General features: G+C 51.9%; 1 protein-coding gene across 3 annotated transcripts in view; it reads right to left on the bottom strand.

The window, feature by feature from the left end:
• Positions 1 to 18,586, bottom strand: part of SULF2 (sulfatase 2) — a 76,574-nt gene that overhangs the window by 9,887 nt on the left and 48,101 nt on the right. For all 3 annotated transcript variants that reach the window (XM_080925291.1, XM_080925290.1, XM_080925292.1), the window contains exons 4-9: positions 8,930 to 9,081; positions 7,923 to 8,092; positions 3,752 to 3,902; positions 1,945 to 2,120; positions 863 to 991; positions 158 to 214 (exon numbers count right to left, since the gene is read on the bottom strand). In XM_080925291.1, the coding sequence (XP_080781417.1) occupies positions 158 to 214; positions 863 to 991; positions 1,945 to 2,120; positions 3,752 to 3,902; positions 7,923 to 8,092; positions 8,930 to 9,081 (835 nt within the window). The remainder of the gene's footprint in view (positions 1 to 157; positions 215 to 862; positions 992 to 1,944; positions 2,121 to 3,751; positions 3,903 to 7,922; positions 8,093 to 8,929; positions 9,082 to 18,586) is intronic.

Genomic DNA, 18,586 nt, shown 5'->3' with positions numbered 1-18,586 from the left:
GGTTGAAAGGGGACACGTGGCCTCTGGATTCAAATTCTACATCAGTCACCCAGTCGTGACGGGGGATTTGGATACAGCCTCCGAGTCACCTGGAACTATCCCGCCTCCTAGAGTCTTGTAGCCGCTCCCTCCAGGGCTGTCCCTGCTCAGTACTCACCCCCTCTCCACCAGGAAGGAGTCTCGCCAGACCCTCAGCTTCTTTTTCAAGTGGAACCTAGAAAACAAGCAGGGTCCAGCTTCCTGTCTGCAGGGCCCCAGTGTCCCCACCCTGCCCACAGGTTCTCTACACCCTGGGCCAGGTGGAAGTCATTGAGTGACACTGGAAAGGTCTCCAGGGTCAGGGCCACTTCTCCAAGATGTGGTCTGAATGCCTCTCTGTGGTTGAAGTCACCTATACGTGGGCATTTGTGTGCATGTGTGTCCCAGGCTACAAATGCTGACAGCATTTCCAGTTCTGGGCTAGTGAGTGTCTGCAGGGGGCGATTTCTCCTGATCTATCAGGGTAGGGGCTGTGTAGCTGGAGCCTGTGTATATAAAGTATGCTGTCGGCCCCATTTTACAAATGGGTACACTGAGCATCGGAAAGGCTCACAGAAAGATATCATCCAGGGGGCAATTTCACTGTCGACCACAAGGGGTCGCTCCTGCCTTTCTGGTTCCTCATAGCTCCACCTTTTGGCCTTGTATCATTTTAGCTTCGGAAGGTCCTTAGCTTCGAATGGGAGGACAGAATCCCAGACAGGGCTGGTCCTTCATTCTCTTATGAGTTAGCTTGGGGCACCTAGATCCTGATACCAGTACCCTTCCCAGTTCCTTCACCCTGGCTAGGGAGCCTCCTCCCCCGGGCCTGTCCTGTTCTCACCGGTTCACGGGCCGCTCTGAGTCTAGTAGTTTGAGGATGGACTTCCCATCCATGTCTGCAGGGATGTCCAGTCCAGCGATATCCAGTATGGTGGGGGCCAGGTCAATGTTGAGGACGATGTGGGGGTTCCTGGGGGACAGGGGGAGTGGAAACTTGACCACCTGGGTGGTAGCTTAGCTTGGGACAGAGGCATCTGGAGGTGAAGAGGGAGAGCAGCCTGTGGGGGGTCGGGGGGAGCTTCCGTCCTGACCCTCTGACCGTTATGGTGGCCAGTTCCAGCTGGACTATCTGCCGGGCCACTGTCAAGGTCACCTGTCCTAATGCTACCTCCTCTGCCTCTCGGGTACACGCACACCCTCTTGTTGATTCTTGCTAGCTGGGCATGCAGTCTGGCCTCTAACCCAGAATGATCTTCCTCTGGGCACCTGTGTGACGCCTTTAGCTCTTAACAATGAATCAGGTGACAAGCCCCATAGGCCTGGGGACCCCGCTCCCGGGATCACATTGCGGGGATCCGCTCAGTAGCCTTCCGTGTGAGAGTGACCCAGCAAAGATCATCGCTAACTAGCACAGTGGCTGAGGGATGGGTTGGTGCTCCAACTGTTCTGTGGACAGATGTTCAGCCCTGTCTCACTGGAGTCCTTGCTGGCTTTGTAGACGGGCCATGCTGAAGGCTGCTGTACAAGCCCCAGTCCTCCCTCTGCAGATACCTGGCTGGACCTTGATTCCCCCGGTCCCCCGCCTGCTACAGGGACATGGTGGCCATGATTCCCAGCCTTTCTTTTATCTCTGACCCCTATAAGCATTTCTGCCTCAGGTGGCCATCTCAAAGGCGAGGCCACGGAGAACAGCTGAGGGCCAGGGCCCATGGGGCCCTGGAAGGCAGAAGGCTTGCTCAGTGGCTGCTGCCAGGGCACAGAACCCCACCTCGCTGTTCTTCACGGGAGTTCATAGCTCCTGGCTACTGCCTCAGAAGAAGGGAGGGGCGTGGCTTAAACCTGTGCTGAGCTTCAGACAAAGCAGAATCCAGGGTCTCCCTGTGAGCCCGGGTCCTGGGGTACGGGTAGAGGAGACACACTTACAGAGAGCCAGCTTCCACGTTGGGGCCCCTCACATAGAACGGGACTCTGATGTCAAACTCATAGGGCATGGACTTGCCCTTCACCAGGCCAAACTGGCCAATGTGGTAGCCGTGGTCGGCGGTGTAGACGATGTAGGTGTTGTCCAGCTCACCCGTCTCCACTAGCATGTCATAGATCTGAAAGAGAGGCCAACGGTGAGGTGGCCGGCCTAGTGTGAGGGGCAAAGAACCGGAGACCTCCAGTCTCAGTGGACCCATCCCCTTCTCATCCATGCCTTGGGGCAAATCCGATTCTGTGCAAGGGCCCTGGGACTGGACTGTTTGTGAGGCCACTCCCCTCAGCTGTTCCTTACACTTGTTAATATCTGTCCCTTGTCTGTGGATAGTTCCCATGGGGTGGGGGGTCTTGATGTATGAGGGTCTCGTTATTTTTCTCTCTGACCGCTGGTAGCTGTGTCCCACTTGGGCTGACCCTTAATAAATGACCTTGGATGAATGAATGAATGAAGGAAGGAAGGAAGCTAGACGTGGCTAGGTTAGGAATTGATAACCTGAAATAACAGTCCTGTGTGAGGGTCTGCGACCGTCCAGTGTGGCTACCGAGCATGCTGTCTAGTGTGGCCAAGAAATGGAATTTGAATTTTAGAGTATTTTGATTTAAATTTAAATAGCTATGGATCCATGTTGAGTCAGCTGTTAGCCCACACAGTGGAATATGAGTCCTTAATATATGAGGTGTGTGTGTGTGTGTGTGTGTGTGTGTGTGTGTGTGTGAAGGTCAGAGGACAACTTTTGGGAGTCAGATTTCCCTACCCTCTGGGTCCTGGGGATTCTGACACAGGCTTCACTGTGGCTGAGCCTTGAAAACTGTGCTTTGATGGAAAAGTCAGTCCCCGAAGGCCAGATTTTTAGATCCATTTGCATGAAATGTCCAGAGTATCAGGAAGGGCTTAGTACCTGCAGAGACTGGGGGTGGCGGCTAAGAAAAGGGGTCTTTTTCCCCTGGGGGAGGATGATGATGAAGATGCCCCAACTTGACAGTGGTAATGGTTACACAGCTCTGAGTGGATGTCAGTCAGTGAGTGCTGTGCACGTGGCCTAGTGATGTCACTGAGCGCTGTGCACGTGGCCTAGTGATGTCAGTGAGCGCTGTGCACGTGGCCTAGTGATGTCAGTGAGTGCTGTGCACGTGGCCTAGTGATGTCACTGAGCGCTGTGCACGTGGCCTAGTGATGTCAGTGAGTGCTGTGCACATGGCCTAGTGATGTCACTGAGCGCTGTGCACGTGGCTTAGTGGATGTCAGTGAGCGCTTGCCCAGTGAGAACGAGGCCCTGAGTTCAATCCCCAGCAGCACATAAACTGTGTGGCACATATCTGTAATCTTAGAGTGTGGGAGGTGGAGGCAGGAGGATCAGGAAGGAATTCAAGGTCATCCTTAGCTATATGGTGAGTGTTAGGCCAGTCTGGGCTACAGGAGACTCTCAGTCTTAAAAACAAAACAAAACAACACCCATTGCGTTGTACACTTTGACTAAGTGTAAGAGTCATAGCTCAATAAAGCTACTAAAATTTTAAGTGGGTTTTTTTCCCTCAGAAAAGCATCAGGCTACTGTGGTTCATCAAGCAGCATAGGCTCATGGGAGAAGTTTAGGAGTCGGAGGCCTTCCCTCTGGATTGCTCCAAGCCCCTTTCCCAGGCTGACATGCTGACATAGCGCTTGGCTCTTTGACTTAGGTTTTCAGGTTAGGACAGGGCGAGGGGCGGGGACAGGGCGAGGGGCGGGGACAGGGCGAGGGGCGGGGCCTACCGTCTCCATGGAGTCGTCCACAGACATGAGGGTCTGTAGGCGTTTGCGCTGTAGCATGTTGGTGAATTCCATGTGAATGGGCTTCATGGGTCCCGTGTAGCGCATGATCCAATGCTTGTCTGGGTTGGGTGCATAGTTGTAACTCGGTGTGCTGGTGGCAAACACAGGCAGTCAGAAAAATGCCCTGGACAGCTCACTCGCTGGAGTCAGTGGGGGCTGGGCGAGTGGGCTGGCCTAAGGTGTAAACCGGAGGAGCCACCTTTTAGGAGGCAGTGGAGCCTTAACTGGACGTTGAGTCCCCAAGTACAGAATGCCAGCAGCTTGTCATGAGCCTTTCTTTGAGAACTTTCTGGAGTTCATTCATTAACCCTTCCAAAGAGGCTCCAGCTGAGAGGCTTCTCAGGCCCAGAGCTTGATGCCAGGTTTCCATCCCTCCCTGCACTTCACCTTCTCTATTTCCCAGCCCCAGGGCACAGGCATGGCTGTCACTCTGGTGAAGGGAGAATTGTGGGTAGGTGAGCTCTTTGCACTAAGTCTTGGTTTGAGAAAGCAAAGAACAGGTGTGAAATTAAGTATGTTACAGCCGTGCACGCAGGGCCCACACACTCTGTGAATATCCACTTTTGGGACACAAGACACGCTTTTGATTCTTTGCCACAATTATTCTTCCCGTTGTGATTTGATTGCTCTGTGAGCTAAGTCGGGAAGGTCAGGAGTTCAAGGCTTGCTTGAACCCAGTGAGACCTTCTCTGGGGGGAGGAAAAGAAAACCCAACTCAACCCAAACCAAACCAAAAAGCCCAAACTGTAAATCCAAACCTAACCCACTGGAACCTAACCCATCGCTCCACCACCTGCTGGGTCTCAAAACATGGGTGCCCAGTCCCCTCGGATCCCATCCCTACCCCAGTAAGCTGAAATTACAGCCACGGGTTGTTTTTTGTTTGAGACAGACAGGCTCATCAGAGTGGAGTTGGAGGGGGATGGGAGGCTGTGTGAGGCAGAGGAGGGGCGGGTTTTCTTGTCAGAACAGCCAGTGCCCTCCAAGGCACCGGCTCGGGCACTGGCCCTGCCTTGGGACCCCAGCGCTCTGTCACATGTCAAAGGGTCTTGTACAGAGATGGCCCCATGGCATCTTGCAGCAGTCTGACAGGAAATGGCTACTGTGTGCTTCTGAGGAAGCCGGGGCCTCAAGGCTCCCCAGCTCCTGCAGCCCACACATCTTTTGATTATGAGAAATGCCCGTGTCCTGTGTGGCCGGCCCAGGGCATGACCTGTGTGTAGAACATTCTTGGGAACAAGCCTCCTTGTCTCAGGGAGCTAGAAGGGGCTGCTGGGGCTGCCCAGGTGGTGGACTATGAGAAAGTCTCTCCCCGTGACCCAGCTTAGACTCCAGGATGCAATGGCTACCCCTGAATTCCCTAGGAGTTCTATCTGGGAGCCCTTGCGTGGAGGGTGGCTCAGGTAGCCATGAGAACCGGCGAGTGACTCCCACCAGCCTTTTACTCTGGGAGACTAAGGAACCAGAAGCTAGAGAGCTAGGTCCTAACTCAGGACCTGGGCCAGCCAGCTAGTCACCTGGCCCAGGCTAGGCTCCTCAGACATCTGAAGAATGTCTGCATGTCCCTAAAGAGCCTTCAGTTGGCCACCCTGTATCCTCACACAAGGTGATGCCCAGAGGTGACTTCCTTCATAGCAGCCCGTGACGCCATCACACATCTTGGGAGGGCTTGCTCCCGGATGTCTCGAACGGGAAGATGTGGTGAGGGCTGGCAGGTGTATGTGTACGTATCTGTGCAGCTCTGGGAGCTTTCGTACCTGCACACTTAGTCATGTGTGATTCTGTATCTTGGTGCTTTCATGTGCCTCCGCATATTTGAATGTTTGCACGTGGTTGTTCTGCTGGTGTGTGTCTGTGTTTACCTGTGTTTGTCTCTGTGTGAGTTCTTTTGTGCCCGTTGTGTGTGTCTGCATGTATACGGTGTGCCTATAGATTTACTGTAACATACTATGTAACATACATGTATCTGGACGTGTCCATGTATGTGTCTGAACATGTATGATTGTGTGCCTGTGTGTACTGTGTGTCCCATCTTTCTATGTGTCTATATTTCAGCGTCTGAATGCATGTCTGCATGTGTGTGGCATGGTGGTGGGGAGGAGGGTCCTGGGAGGACTGAGGGAAGTGAGCAGGGCTGGTGGCGTGGCTCAGGAATGCTTGTCACAGCACGGGAAGTCTGTTCCGGGAGCAGGGATAAGGCTGGCGTGGAGAGGGTGGGAGATGCATGCGTGAAGAGCCCTGCACACTGCACACCACCATCCGTGCAGACCTCTGCCCCCTTCACTTCTCCTCGTCATAGTTACCCTCCTGCAGAACTGTTCAGAGTCGCTGTCTTCCAGGGATAGAGCCTCTCAGAGCCATGGTGGCCTGCAGAGTCTGGGCAAGCAAGTCCCTTGCTAGTCATTGTCAGAGTCTGTGATTTCACTTCAAAGGGACGGCGCAGAAGCAGGCAGTGTCAAATAGCACACCCCTCTGGTAGCACTGCTGGCCCCCCTCCATGGGAAAGAGGGTGGAGGGTCACAGCGGGAGGGGGGAGAGGGTAGCAGGTGAGGGGGCTGGGCAGACAGGCGCTGTTTGTACAGAGGCTGCATGGGGTTCTCAGGGTAAGGGTAGCCTGCTGCCCCCCAAATGGGGTTCATTATCTCCTGTCAGCTCCTCCCTGAAGCCCGGGGATCATAAGGCTAACATACCCTGTAATCTCTCCAAGTGCGGCTCACGGTCAGAAAATAATTAGATCTGGGCTGGGGGAGGGTGGCGCATTCTGACCATAATGAAAATTAAACACCCTGGATATTAAGGCGGAGTCCCAATTATCCTGTCCTTGCTAACCCTAGAATGTCGACGCAAGGGCTGCTGAGTGTCACTGCTAAGCCCGAGGAAGTCTAAGGCAGAGAAAAGCCAGAATACTTTCCAGAAAGTTGTACTAGCTAATTGGGTGCAGGACTTGGGGCCTGGGTGGTGAGGTGGGTTCTGTGGCGTCACAGCTGGGTGACCTCTATGTTTTCTCATCTTTAAGATGGCGACACTAAGTGAGACAGCATCAGAGGTGATCCTAATGACCCTCTTCTTGGTTTACATGCTCCTCTGTAGGTAGAAGGGGTAGTGGCTTCCATCTTTGCCTCTTTCCCTTTCTGTAGCGCAGTAAGGAGAGGCCCACACAGCAAGAACTAAGATCGGGGTAAGGACCTCAGCTCACCCTGAACCCCAGGCTCCTAGCACAGGGTTATGAGCTGATGTTTGCTTGCTCTTTAACGGTGCCAAACCTGGGGGTCATTTGCTATGTGGCAACAGAGAACCGATACACCAGGTTCACCCTGAAGACCTAAGGATGGCCGCGACCAGCTGGCGGGGCTGTGGACCCTGTGATGGTGTTTGTTGGCACCTGGGCTGGACTTACAGACATGTAGGAACTGTGAGGGTTTTTCCAGAGAGATCTGACCGAAGGGGTAGGAACCTGCCGGAATGTGGGGAATACCATCCTATAGACTGGGGTCCTGGACTGATAAAAGTACCAGCGTTTATCTCTGTGGCCTGACCGCAGATGCCATATGACCAGCTGCCTCCTGCTCCGGCCACCATACCCTCCCAGCCATCATGGGCTGGTCCCTCAAACTGGGAACAAATTCAGTCTTTCCTAAGCCCCACCTCTCAGGAGTACCGGGAAGAACCGGTTTAAATACAGGATATGAACATAGGCTCATTGGCTGACGTGTGGATCCTCAGAGTGTGAAGACACAGATCCCAACCAGGAAGCACCTGCTTATGGGCTAGGGCCAGGCTGGCTGGTCTGTGTCCTGGAGCCACAACTGATAAACAGCGGACTCCAGGGATCTTTGTGTGCCTTACCGACTGAGCCATCTCTCCGGGTAGCTTCCCCTTCCACTGCTCTTGATGTCTATTGGTTTTTTGAGACAGGGTCTCTTGTAGCCCAGGCTAGCCTCAACTGTCTACATAGCTGAGGCTGGCCTTGCACTCTTGACCCTCCTGTGTTGACCTCCTGGCATAGTAGCTTTTGGATCCTCAACTATATTACTAATATCCCATTGTCCCTAAGCCTTGACCCTCCCATCCCCAGTGGAGGTGACTCTGCCACGTTGAGTGTGAGGCTTACATGTGTTGGGATGCATTGGGGAAGAGGCGCGAGTACTGGGGTGCTGAGTCCTCGGGGCCGTGGGGAGCTGCGTGGCTGATGACCATGAGCACAGGTCTGTGCGGGTACATCTTCTTGGATGCTCGGAAGAAGTTCACACTGTCATTGGTGATGAGATCCGTGAGGTAATCCTGGGGTGGGAGAGATGGGAGGATAGTGAGGACTGGGAGATTTACACTGAGTGCTCCCTAGGTGCCACACACAGTGCTAAGCAACAGGGACAGAGGTATGACTATGGTTTGGTCACTGCCCTTAAGGAGGTGAGGGCAGGACAGACAGCAGAGAAGCAAGCACAGCACACGGCTGCCATGACAGTCAGTGTTCATTGTCACCTCTGTGGAGGGGATTATCCTCATTGCTTTAAATGAGGTGGGAAAACTTGCCCACCGTGGGTGGCACCATTCCCTTGGCTGGGATCCTGGCCTGAACAGATGGAGAGGGGAGCCAAACAGCGGTGGCATACGGTCATTGCTTTTGTCAGGGTACCATAGCAACAGAAAAGAAAGGAGACATGAGGCCTGGAGGAGGAAAATAGAGTAGGAGAGTCTAGAGCATGGTGGGAGGGGCTGCAATTGGTCCTTGTTCCGAACCAGACAGAAAAGAATAAAGACAACAGCTTATGGTCTGCTGAGAATGGCCACAGTAACAATCCCTTCTTAGAAACGAAAGCATAAAGAAATTAAGTTGTTCTGTGTCACTGCTGAATGTTGGGAGTTCAGACTCCAGAAACTGGGCCTGGGGACATCATTTAGCTGGAGCAGTGAGGGGGACCTCTTTCGGGAGGTGGCATCTGAGTTAACTCTAGCACTAGAGAGATGGAAAAACCTGAGAAGTGGTTCTGCAGGATGCTCTGGACCACACACACATCTAATTAGGGGCAAGCGTCCTCTCCAAGGCCAGGGTGAGCTAAGAGCAGGGTCCCCCTGGCCTTGGCTCGGGCGGCGGTGGGGGTGGGGTGCACAGCTTACCGTGGAGTAGTCGGATCCGTGTTTCTCCTTCACCCCATTCCGGCAGAGTGTGTAGTTATAAAAGCGGGAGTTTTTAAGGAGTCCGACCCATTCCTTCCAGCCGGGCGGCACGTACGAGCCGTTGTACTCGTTGAGGTATTTTCCGAAGAAAGCTGGAAGAGATCAGGGGTCAGAGGTGAGTGAGGGACAGCCAGGCTTGGCCTGGGCATCCCTCAGTGATGCTGACTAACTTGAGTGTTCACAGCCAGGGACCAACACACTCCTCTGCCCTTTGGCAAGAGGGGGGAGCCCAGGGCCCCTCCTCACAGACGTCTGCATGCACGGGTTAAAAATGTACAGTAGGTCTACAGGGAAGAAAGAAGGGACTTGAAATACGGCTATAGAAATACTGAAATAATTTACAGTAGATAATATGTCCTTTGAAATTAAGATAGCAAGCCGGGCGCTGGTGATACATGCCAGCACTCAGGAGGCAGAGGCAGGGGATTGTCTGAGTTCAAGGCCAGCCCGGACTACATGAGCTAGTTCTAGGACATCCAGGGCTACAGCCTGTCCTAAAAAAATGAACAAACAAGTCAGTGGTTATGACGGATGATAGAGTCCTGGGTTCTGGTTCCTGACCCATGAGCACAGTGGGAGCGGACGGGTTGTCTCTTCAGTGAGAAGAGAGCTTTTTAAACCTTTTAAAATGTTTTTAAAAGCAGCGGTTTGGGTGAGAGTGGCCACCATAGGTTACTATGTTTGCCTGCTTAGTTCCCAGTTGGCAAACTGTTTGGGAAGATTAGAAGGTGTGCCCCTGTCAGTCAGAGGAGGTGTTGCTGCTGGAAGTGGGCTTTGAGGTTTCAAAAGCCCATGCCAGGCCAGGTCTCATCTATACCTGCTACCTAAGGATTAAGATGTAACTCTCAGCTCCTTCTCCAGCACCATGTCTGCCTGCACGCTGCCACGTTCCCCACCATGTTGATAATGAACTGAACCTCCAAAACTGTAAGCCAGCCCCAGTTAGATGCTTTCTTTTGTAAGAGTTGCCTTGGTCACGGTATCTTGTCACAGCAATAGGACAGTGACTCAGACACCCCTTGTTCAGGCTTATGGCTCTGGAGTTTGTATTCCCCAGTCCCAGATAAACTGACAGCACCCCAAAAGTTTTTGGGATGGGGGCAGGGGTAACTGAGGTTCTTGAAAATAGCTGGGGTGTGTCAACTGGCCCATTACTTTGGAATTCCTTTGGCATTCTCTGTCAAACTTGAACATGGTCTCCAATTAGCAGTTTGAAACATGAGTATTTACTCCAAAGAAGAGCATGCAGTTGCTCATCAAAAGGCACAGAGGGCGACCTGGCAGTGGTGCACACAGGAAGCAAACAGAAGCAAGTTCATTCTCGGGAAGACGTGTGGGTGAAATGGAATATATTTATATAATAAAACGAACGACACAGGCTTGTGCTACATTTAAGAGTGTGGGTGCACGTTAATAGTATGAGACATAGACCCGCTAGAGATACATTCTGTAAGACTCTCTACAGAGCTAGAGATGGGGCAGAGATTAGAGCACAAATACTGTTCTTACGCAGAACCCAAGTTTGGTTCCTACCGTCAACTCTGGGCAATGGTCTGTAAACTCTAAATAAATCTTAAGATGTCCATTCCAGAGATATTTTTAAACGATCTAATTTAAAGAAATTCAAAAGCTGGGCAGAAGAAATCCACAGTCCTGGTGGGTGCTGTGTGCAGGGAAGAGATGAGGTGGGAGGGGCCTGGGGGCTTTTTAACAGCACGGTGCTGCTCTATTTCTTGTAGAAACATAGAGCTCCTACCAGTGGCCTTGGTGGCGCGGCTGGATTTCCGTGTCATTGGTCAACACTGATGCTGTCATTAACAAACCACAGCAATCCACACTTAATCAGGAGGGGAGACCCAGAGCTTCTCCCCAGGGGATGAATGAACAGACTATTCTTACAGAGGTCATACCCCAGCCCTCTACTGCCAGAAAGGGACACTGAGGTCCTGAGTCACTCCACCAAGACCAAGGTCAGCACGGGACCTTGACTGTCTGTGGTAGGAGGGTGGAACACACTGATCGGAACTGTGCCCTGTGACCGTGTAGTAACCAGTGGACACTGAGGTCACACTCAAGATAAGAGACAGAGATACAGAAGGAATTGTTTACAGGGGAAGGCAGGAGGGGGCTGAACTCCTGTGGGTCCAGAGGATGTGCTGAGCCCTTTCAGTTGAGACCTTCAGCTGTGTGTGTGTGTGTGTGTGTGTGTGTGTAAACTTTACCTGGAGCTTGGAACATGACCAGGAAGCCCAAATGCCGTCAGGAAGAACCCAGGCCTTTCCACAGTGGTTTCTCAGATCCAGTTTGGCTCCTGGCACTGTTACCTTTTTGTTCTGGCTCAGAACTTCAACCAGGAAGAAAGTAAATAGGACACCCCCCCCCGGCCCTGGAATACTGGGAAAGATGGGGGTGGGGTGGTGGAAAGATGCTAGATAGTGAGAACATGCTGCTTATCCAGAGGACCCGGGTTTGGTTCTCAGCACCCAAGCTGGGTGGCTCACAATTGCAGGTAACTACTGATCCAGGAGATCTGGCGCCCTCTTATGGCCATGGTGGGCAATTACACACAGCATGTCCTCACATTTACATATATATGTAAATAAAATTTTAAAATATATTACAATTAAAAATATAATTAAAATGTAAAAAGTATATATGTACGGGGATGGAAAAGTTTCCCTTTCACCACTGAAGCACAAATAAGAAAACAGAGCCGGTTGTCAATAAAAACCACAGCGACAGCATATGCAATTGCTGATGTGTATTAACAGCCCCAGGGCATGAATGTCTACCACACCACTCAACAGCCTTTATCAGACACTCACAGTGTTGGTTGGTCACACTCCCTGGGGTGGTGTTAGGATTTGAGTCTAAAATGTGTCCCTATAGATTCAGATGTTTGAACTTGACCCCCAGTAGGTGGCGCTGTTTTAGAAGGTTGTATAACCATGGGAACAGGCAGCCTGGCTAGCTGCTGGGGACAGGCTTGAAGGGATGTATTCACAGCCTTTGCCATGCCCTAAATGGAACCCAGGACCACAACTTGCTCAGGAAGTATAATTTAGCTCCTCACTGTGCAGATAAGAGTGCCAGAGAAAACTGGCTGAACCCCCACAGTGACACTGGGTTCCTTCCCAGCTCTTCTGGGCTCCCAGCTGGGGATCCCCAAAGACTGAGGCCAAGATCTTTGTGCGGGTGTGCTCCAAATGTTGACAACTCTAAGCGCTTGGCCAGGCCAGCTGGTTCAGGGAGCAGTGATCTTCCCTGCCCATTCCTCCTCGGTACCAGGGATATCAGAGTTCTCTCGCCTGCTTTTCCCCCCAGTTTTCCTGGACCCTTATGAAACCCAGAAAGACATTATTATCCAGGCTCCACAAAGCTCCAGAAATCAGGGCTTCAGTCAGAGGCTTTTAGTGCCAAATTAGATTTTGCTCTCATCTGATTAGATTCCCGAGGGCAGTTTTTAAAATGGTTATTTCGGCACCAGTAGAGGTGGGAGAAACAGATTAGCGTGGGCCGGGGGCTGGGAGTTGTAGCCAAGAGAGAGAGAGAGAGAGAGAGAGAGAGAGAGAGAGAGCGCGCAGGCTGGAGTGAGAGCCAAGACGAGACACACAGCCTGATCATGGCTGGAAAACTTGTACTCTCAGAGTGACGGTGGCTGAGATAGCCCATGAAGAAGGGGGCTGGGGGCTGGTGCTGGGGAGAACAGTTTGGCAGCTATGGCAGGTCAGGAAAGTCCAGAGACAATGTGAAAGCTGACGCCTGTCCCCAGGAAGCAGGGTTGGACTGATATCCCCGGAAAGGGTAGGCAACAAGCTGGTCCTGTGAGCCAGGTCCAGGCCCTACACTTACGGCGTGGAAGGGACGTGCACGCTGTCTGACTGCGGCCTGCAGTTCTCGGCTCTGGAGAAGGTGCATAAACACCACCACCATAGTTTATTCACAAATGCCCTCCGCCTGCCACCTCAAGGCATAAACTGATTGTGTAAAGGGCAAACTGTGTGGCCATCAGGATCAAGGGTCAAACGAGTCCCTTCCTGCACGGTCTGCAGGTGACACATTGCTACACAAGCCATTCAGTTCCTGAGTGGACCGCAGGGTGGGCAGCGGCGTTGCCTCAGGCATCCAATGACAGAGCAGTCACATCTTTTTTTTTTTTTTTTTTTTTTTTTAAATAAAGTAGAGAGTCACCAGGGAGAGCTTGGTGACAGAGCCAAAACTGACGAGCATACGTGACATAGGGAACCCAGCGACAGCTTACGGATGGTAGGGTCTGTGGAGGTGTGCAAACTGTAGGCCTCGTCCCAAAGGAAGTGACAATCCCCGGTAAAGCCCTAAAAACTCCAAACAGGCCAGGTAAGACAGCCCAGTGGGTAAAAGCACTTGCTGGCAAGTCTGACAGCTGAGTTCAATCCCTGGGATCCATGTGGTCGGAGACAGGAGAGACTCCTGAAAGTTGTCCTCTGACCCCTACACATGTTCATGTGTGTCTACATAAAAATGTCTAAAAAACCCATAACTTCAAATCCATTACCTCCCAAATCCCCGAGTTACAGGAACTCACGCAGCTGTGTGCCCTTGGCAGATCTTTTATTCTTTCTTTACTTTCTGAAATAGGGTCTTGCTATGTAGCCCAGGTTGACTTAGAACACTTGATCCTCCTGCCTCAGCCTCCCGAGTGCTGGGATTACAGGTCTGAGATGCTGTGCTTGGCTCTTTAGATCTCTTGATACCTCAGCCTCTCTGTCTATAATGGAGATAATCGTGTTCCTCTCTAGGTGCCTGTTAACAGTGGCTCCTTGGGTGTGTGGGTGATTCCAGGGCCCTGTGGATAGCAGAAACCCGTTCCAATCCCCGATCACCACAAGACACGGTTTTTCCAGACCACAGACCCACACGCAGAGTCTAAGACACTTGAGCCGGTCTCCAGGTTATGTCCAGTTCGACATAACGCTACATGGATGGTTGTTACGTTCTCTAGTCTGGAATATCATGACAAGAAAACTAATCTAGATGCACCCGGCACGTACGTGCTTGGTTCTGAACACTTTGGATCCTTGGTGGTTTGATTTGGAGGTGGAACTCGTAGAGACGGAGGCTGGCTGTTTGACTGTTCATGTGCATAGCTTAAAACCATGATACACGTTCCTGAAGTTTCAATACCGTCATAATAAACATTTGTGCCTCGTCCTAATGGCGTATTGCCTGTTAGCACCTGGTAACTGCTGCCAGATGCGGGGAAACCTTCCTCTGTCAGGGATTGGCCCCCAAGTCCGTCCCTCTGACCTGTCCATTGCTTAACATTTGGAGCAGGCAGCTCGTGTGGCAAGCGCCTCCCCTTCTGGCTCTCTCGCTCCACTTGTCTGCATTAAGGGCTGCTGGGGAGCCATTCGCCGCCTGACAGGAGGCCCAAGCCCTTCTGTTATCTCTCCTAGCTCTGAAACAAACTCAAATTGCCTCATAACTGTGTATTTGTGGTCTGAAAAAGCTGTGTCTTGCAGTGATCGGGGACAGAGATGAGCTGGCTGGAAGCCTGGAACTGGAGAGCCTAGGAGGCATTGCTGTGGGTATGAGGGCAATGGAGGACACAAACGGGAATCTCAGGACAAACGTGCTGTGTGTGGAGTATGCATGCACTTAAGTATGTGTGTGTATGCATTCATGTATGTGTGTGAGAGTGTATGCATGGATGCACACATGTATGTGTGTGTGGATGCATGTTTCCTTTTTACCATGTGGTGCAGAAAGCATGGGACAGAATGGATAAGAGCAAGCCTGCAGAGTGAGCACATGCACACCTTGGACCTGCTAGCTCCTTGCAGAACACCAGACAGAGAGCATTACCCCTCTGTTCCCTTTGGCAGTGATGACTAAATACTAGGGTTTACTGCTGTGCAAGAGGCCAGGCACCCACAGAAGCTGAGATGGTGACAGACACAGCCTGTGGTCTGCTGCAGACCTGCCTGGAGGGCTAGCTCAGCCTGCAGACCTGTGTGGAGGGCTAGCTCAGCCTGCAGGCCTGTCTGGAGGGCTAGCTCAGCCTGCAGGCCTGCCTGGAGGGCTAGCTCAGCCTGCAGACCTGTGTGGAGGGCTAGCTCAGCCTGCAGACCTGTGTGGAGGGCTAGCTCAGCCTGCAGGCCTGCCTGGAGGGCTAGCTCAGCTTGCAGACCTGTCTGGAGGGCTAGCTCAGCCTGCAGGCCTGTCTGGAGGGCTAGCTCAGCCTGCAGCACACAGACTGTTCTTCCCTCCCTGGTCCCTGGCCATCTGGGTAGAGCTGTCAACAGGGCTGTTTCAAGGACAACAGCAGTTTTGGCACAGGCTCACCCTACACCACCTCCACCCACACTGAACATTCAACAAAACTGATAAATAAACCACCAAGGAGTCAAAGTGTTCTGGAGCAGACCTGCTGAATCACACTGTGTGAGGTTGACATTTCATTAAATACTTATTTTCGTGGGCAGGGTCCCTCCCATACTGTGAAGCCAATTCACTCCCACATCCACAGTTTTCTCTTTCTTTGCCTCCTTTCTTGTAGCCCTGAAAGAGCCATAGGCCTCAACTCGGGTGCCTCAGCCCTCAGGGTTTCTATTGTCAGCCAATGTGTCCTGCCGTGTCTCAAGGAGCCTGGCAAGTCACACTCCACCTGTGGTTCACACTGTGAGGTCAGAGATTTTAAAAGTGGAAAAGGGGGTTCTGTCCTAAGAAGCGATCAGGAAACCAATTGTTTAGGAGCTGTACCCAAGTCCCCAGAGCCCTGTGGTGGCTCTCCTGAGCCTGTGTCAGCCCACTGGGCAAGAAAGTCCAAAAAGAGAGAAGTTTAGGGACTAGGGGTTTAACTCATTGGTAGAATGATTGTCTCAAATGCATACAGAAACTTTCAGAGGGAAGGAGGGAGTGTGGGAGACATACACACACACACACACACACACACACACACACACACACATAGAACACATACTCACTTTACCCCCACCCCACCTCGTACTTCATCCCCACCTCTTGTCTCCACATAGAATCAATCATCCACAAATAGCCAGAGGATCCTCTGAATCAAGACCAGTGGCTTGTGCTTGGCTCACAGGGTTCCGACCGCTAGCATCTTAAACACCTGATGCAAGACGCCCCTGCCTTCCCCCTCTGCCTCTGCACCCAGGGGTCACTTCTTCCCACAGCCTCTCGGAGACCACCCCACCAAGGCACCCGCTTTCCTGTATGTTTCTCCACCAAGGACACAGGTCCAGAGGGCACAAACCTGTCTGCACACTGTGGCCCCAGCCCAGCACCTGCCAAGACTGGGTATGTGATGAGACAGCGGCTGACAGGGTTGATGTGACTGAGGTGTTCAGGCTCCATGGGCTGGCCATGCTGCACAAGGGCAGGCACCTTATTCCAAAGGCTTGCTATGGACTGGAAGGATGGCTCAGTGGGCAAAGACATCTGTTGCCAACCCCGATAGCCTGAGTTCAATCTCCAGAGCCCACGTGGTGGAGGGAGCAGATTGGCATCAGTAGGCATGGCTCTACCTTCCTGGGGACACTGATGAAGTTTTGTCTGTCACACGTGGCCATGCGTCCCTGGTGCTGTTAGGCAGAGATGAGGGGGACTCCCAACGCATCGCCCAAAACTCACGCTGGTCTACAGCCTGGACTGGTGGGGCCCGAGAGGCTGAAGGGCCTAGTTTTCACTCAGAGCATGCAGGCCCAGCTAGCCTCAGGCAAGAGCCCTCCAGTCTGCCTTGGTGACTGTGCCTTCTGATGCGTGTGTGTGTGTGTGTGTGTGTGTGTGTGTGTGACAGAGTGAGAGAGAGAGAGAGAGAGAGAGAGAGAGAGAGAGAGAGAGAGAGAGAGAGCACTTGTCTTGAAGAACTGAAAACATTTGTCTGAAACCAGATGTGACTGGTCTTGGCCCAGAGACTCCAGGGACAAGGGAGGAACTGTCAGGCTGCCTGCCCAGAGACGCACATCTATCTATCAGCAGACACTGGTGATGGAGGGCCCAGCCAATGACAATAAACAACATTCCCCGGGGAACCGGGAAGGTCATTGACAAACGAGGCGGAACACGGAAAGTCCAGCCTGCCAAAACCAGACTGCTCGGCTTCACACGAAAGGACTCCGCGTGAACAGGCCGTCACCCCACACTGCAGCTTCTCACTCCAGCTGTCGCTGCCTCTATGCATGTTTTGCTGGTTTCACGGACTCGCTGGTCTCGTGCACTTATTGCCCTACAAACTGACGAACTTGATGCTCAGCAGGTGTTTCAGTATGGCCTCCCATCCACCCTCAGCCTGATCCTCACCCAGCACTGTGGTCAGAAGGGCCAGCCACACCTTGAAGCTCGTTGGCAGGCCCCAAGCTAGCTCCACAGCCTGGCAGCCCCGTCTACAGCACAGGTCCAGGTTAGGACCCTCCTTGTCATCCCCATTAGCTTCTCTGTCTGGGGGTGGCTGGAGTTTCCTCCTTAACCCTCCTGCCTCCTCCCTCTGACCTCCAGTGCTTCCTCCCTCTGACTTTCGGTCCTTCCTCCATAAGACACTTTCTTAGCGCCACACTTTGCAAAACCCATCACCAGCTCCGTGGCACACTTGAACAAAACCCGGAGTCCGAGTCAGCCCACTGACCCTGTGTAGCAGTCTCCTACTGGTTACTGGACTTGTTCCCCAGCTCTTCCCTCAGCCTGACAATGCCCCGTCCTGCCCCAGGTCCTTTGCCCTGGCATTTCTCCTGGGAAGACCTTCTCTACTGGACATGCTTTGGGACAATTCTTCAGCTTTGCCAGAAGTGTGCTAGGTCACACTCCCAGTGGCCTCTCTTAAATGACTTAGCTTCTTCATGGTATTGTCAGCAATTTACAATTTTTGTTTCTGCTTTTACCTCGGTGACTGAACTCGAGTATAAGCTGAGGATGCAGGAAAAGGCTCCTGTGTTCCATTTCTTCTGCATCCTGTGTCTGGATGACAGCCCCGTGAGCAAGCCCTCAAACCTGTGGGGTATCTATGGGCAGCAGAGGGGTAAGAGACCTGACAGCTACCAGGCTGTGACCTAGGCTGACCCCATATTGAAATACTCTCTTAGCCTCTGAAGCGATTATTCACATGTGCCACTGCAAACAAGGGAGGGGTTCTTTTCTTTCAAGATTAAAAAAAAAAAGGATGATTTTATTTGTATGTATATGTATGTATTTGTGTAAATATGTATGTATGTGTGTGTCTGTGTATATGTATGTATGCTTTATGTATATGCATATGTATTTGTGTATACAGGTATTTGTATATGTGTGTGTATATATAAGTATATAAATATGTGTATATATGTATTTGTGAATGCATATATGAATGTATGCATGTATATGTGTTATGTATATATGCCTGTATGTATGTGTCTGTATATATATGTATGTATATATTACGTGTGTATGTGTATTTGTGTATACAGATATTTGTATGTATATATATGTATGTATGTGTATACATATGTGTGTATGCATGCATATGTACATGAATGTAGTGTTGTGATGGTCAGATCCTCTGGAGCTGACTTACAGGCCTGACCTTGGTCCTGGGACCTGAACTCTCTCTTGTCCCTGTAACTACAC

The sequence above is a fragment of the Micromys minutus genome (assembly GCF_963924665.1).
Source record: "Micromys minutus genome assembly, chromosome: 11".
NCBI classification, from domain to species: domain Eukaryota; kingdom Metazoa; phylum Chordata; class Mammalia; order Rodentia; family Muridae; genus Micromys; species Micromys minutus.
This window is presented reverse-complemented; position numbering and strand designations above follow the sequence as displayed.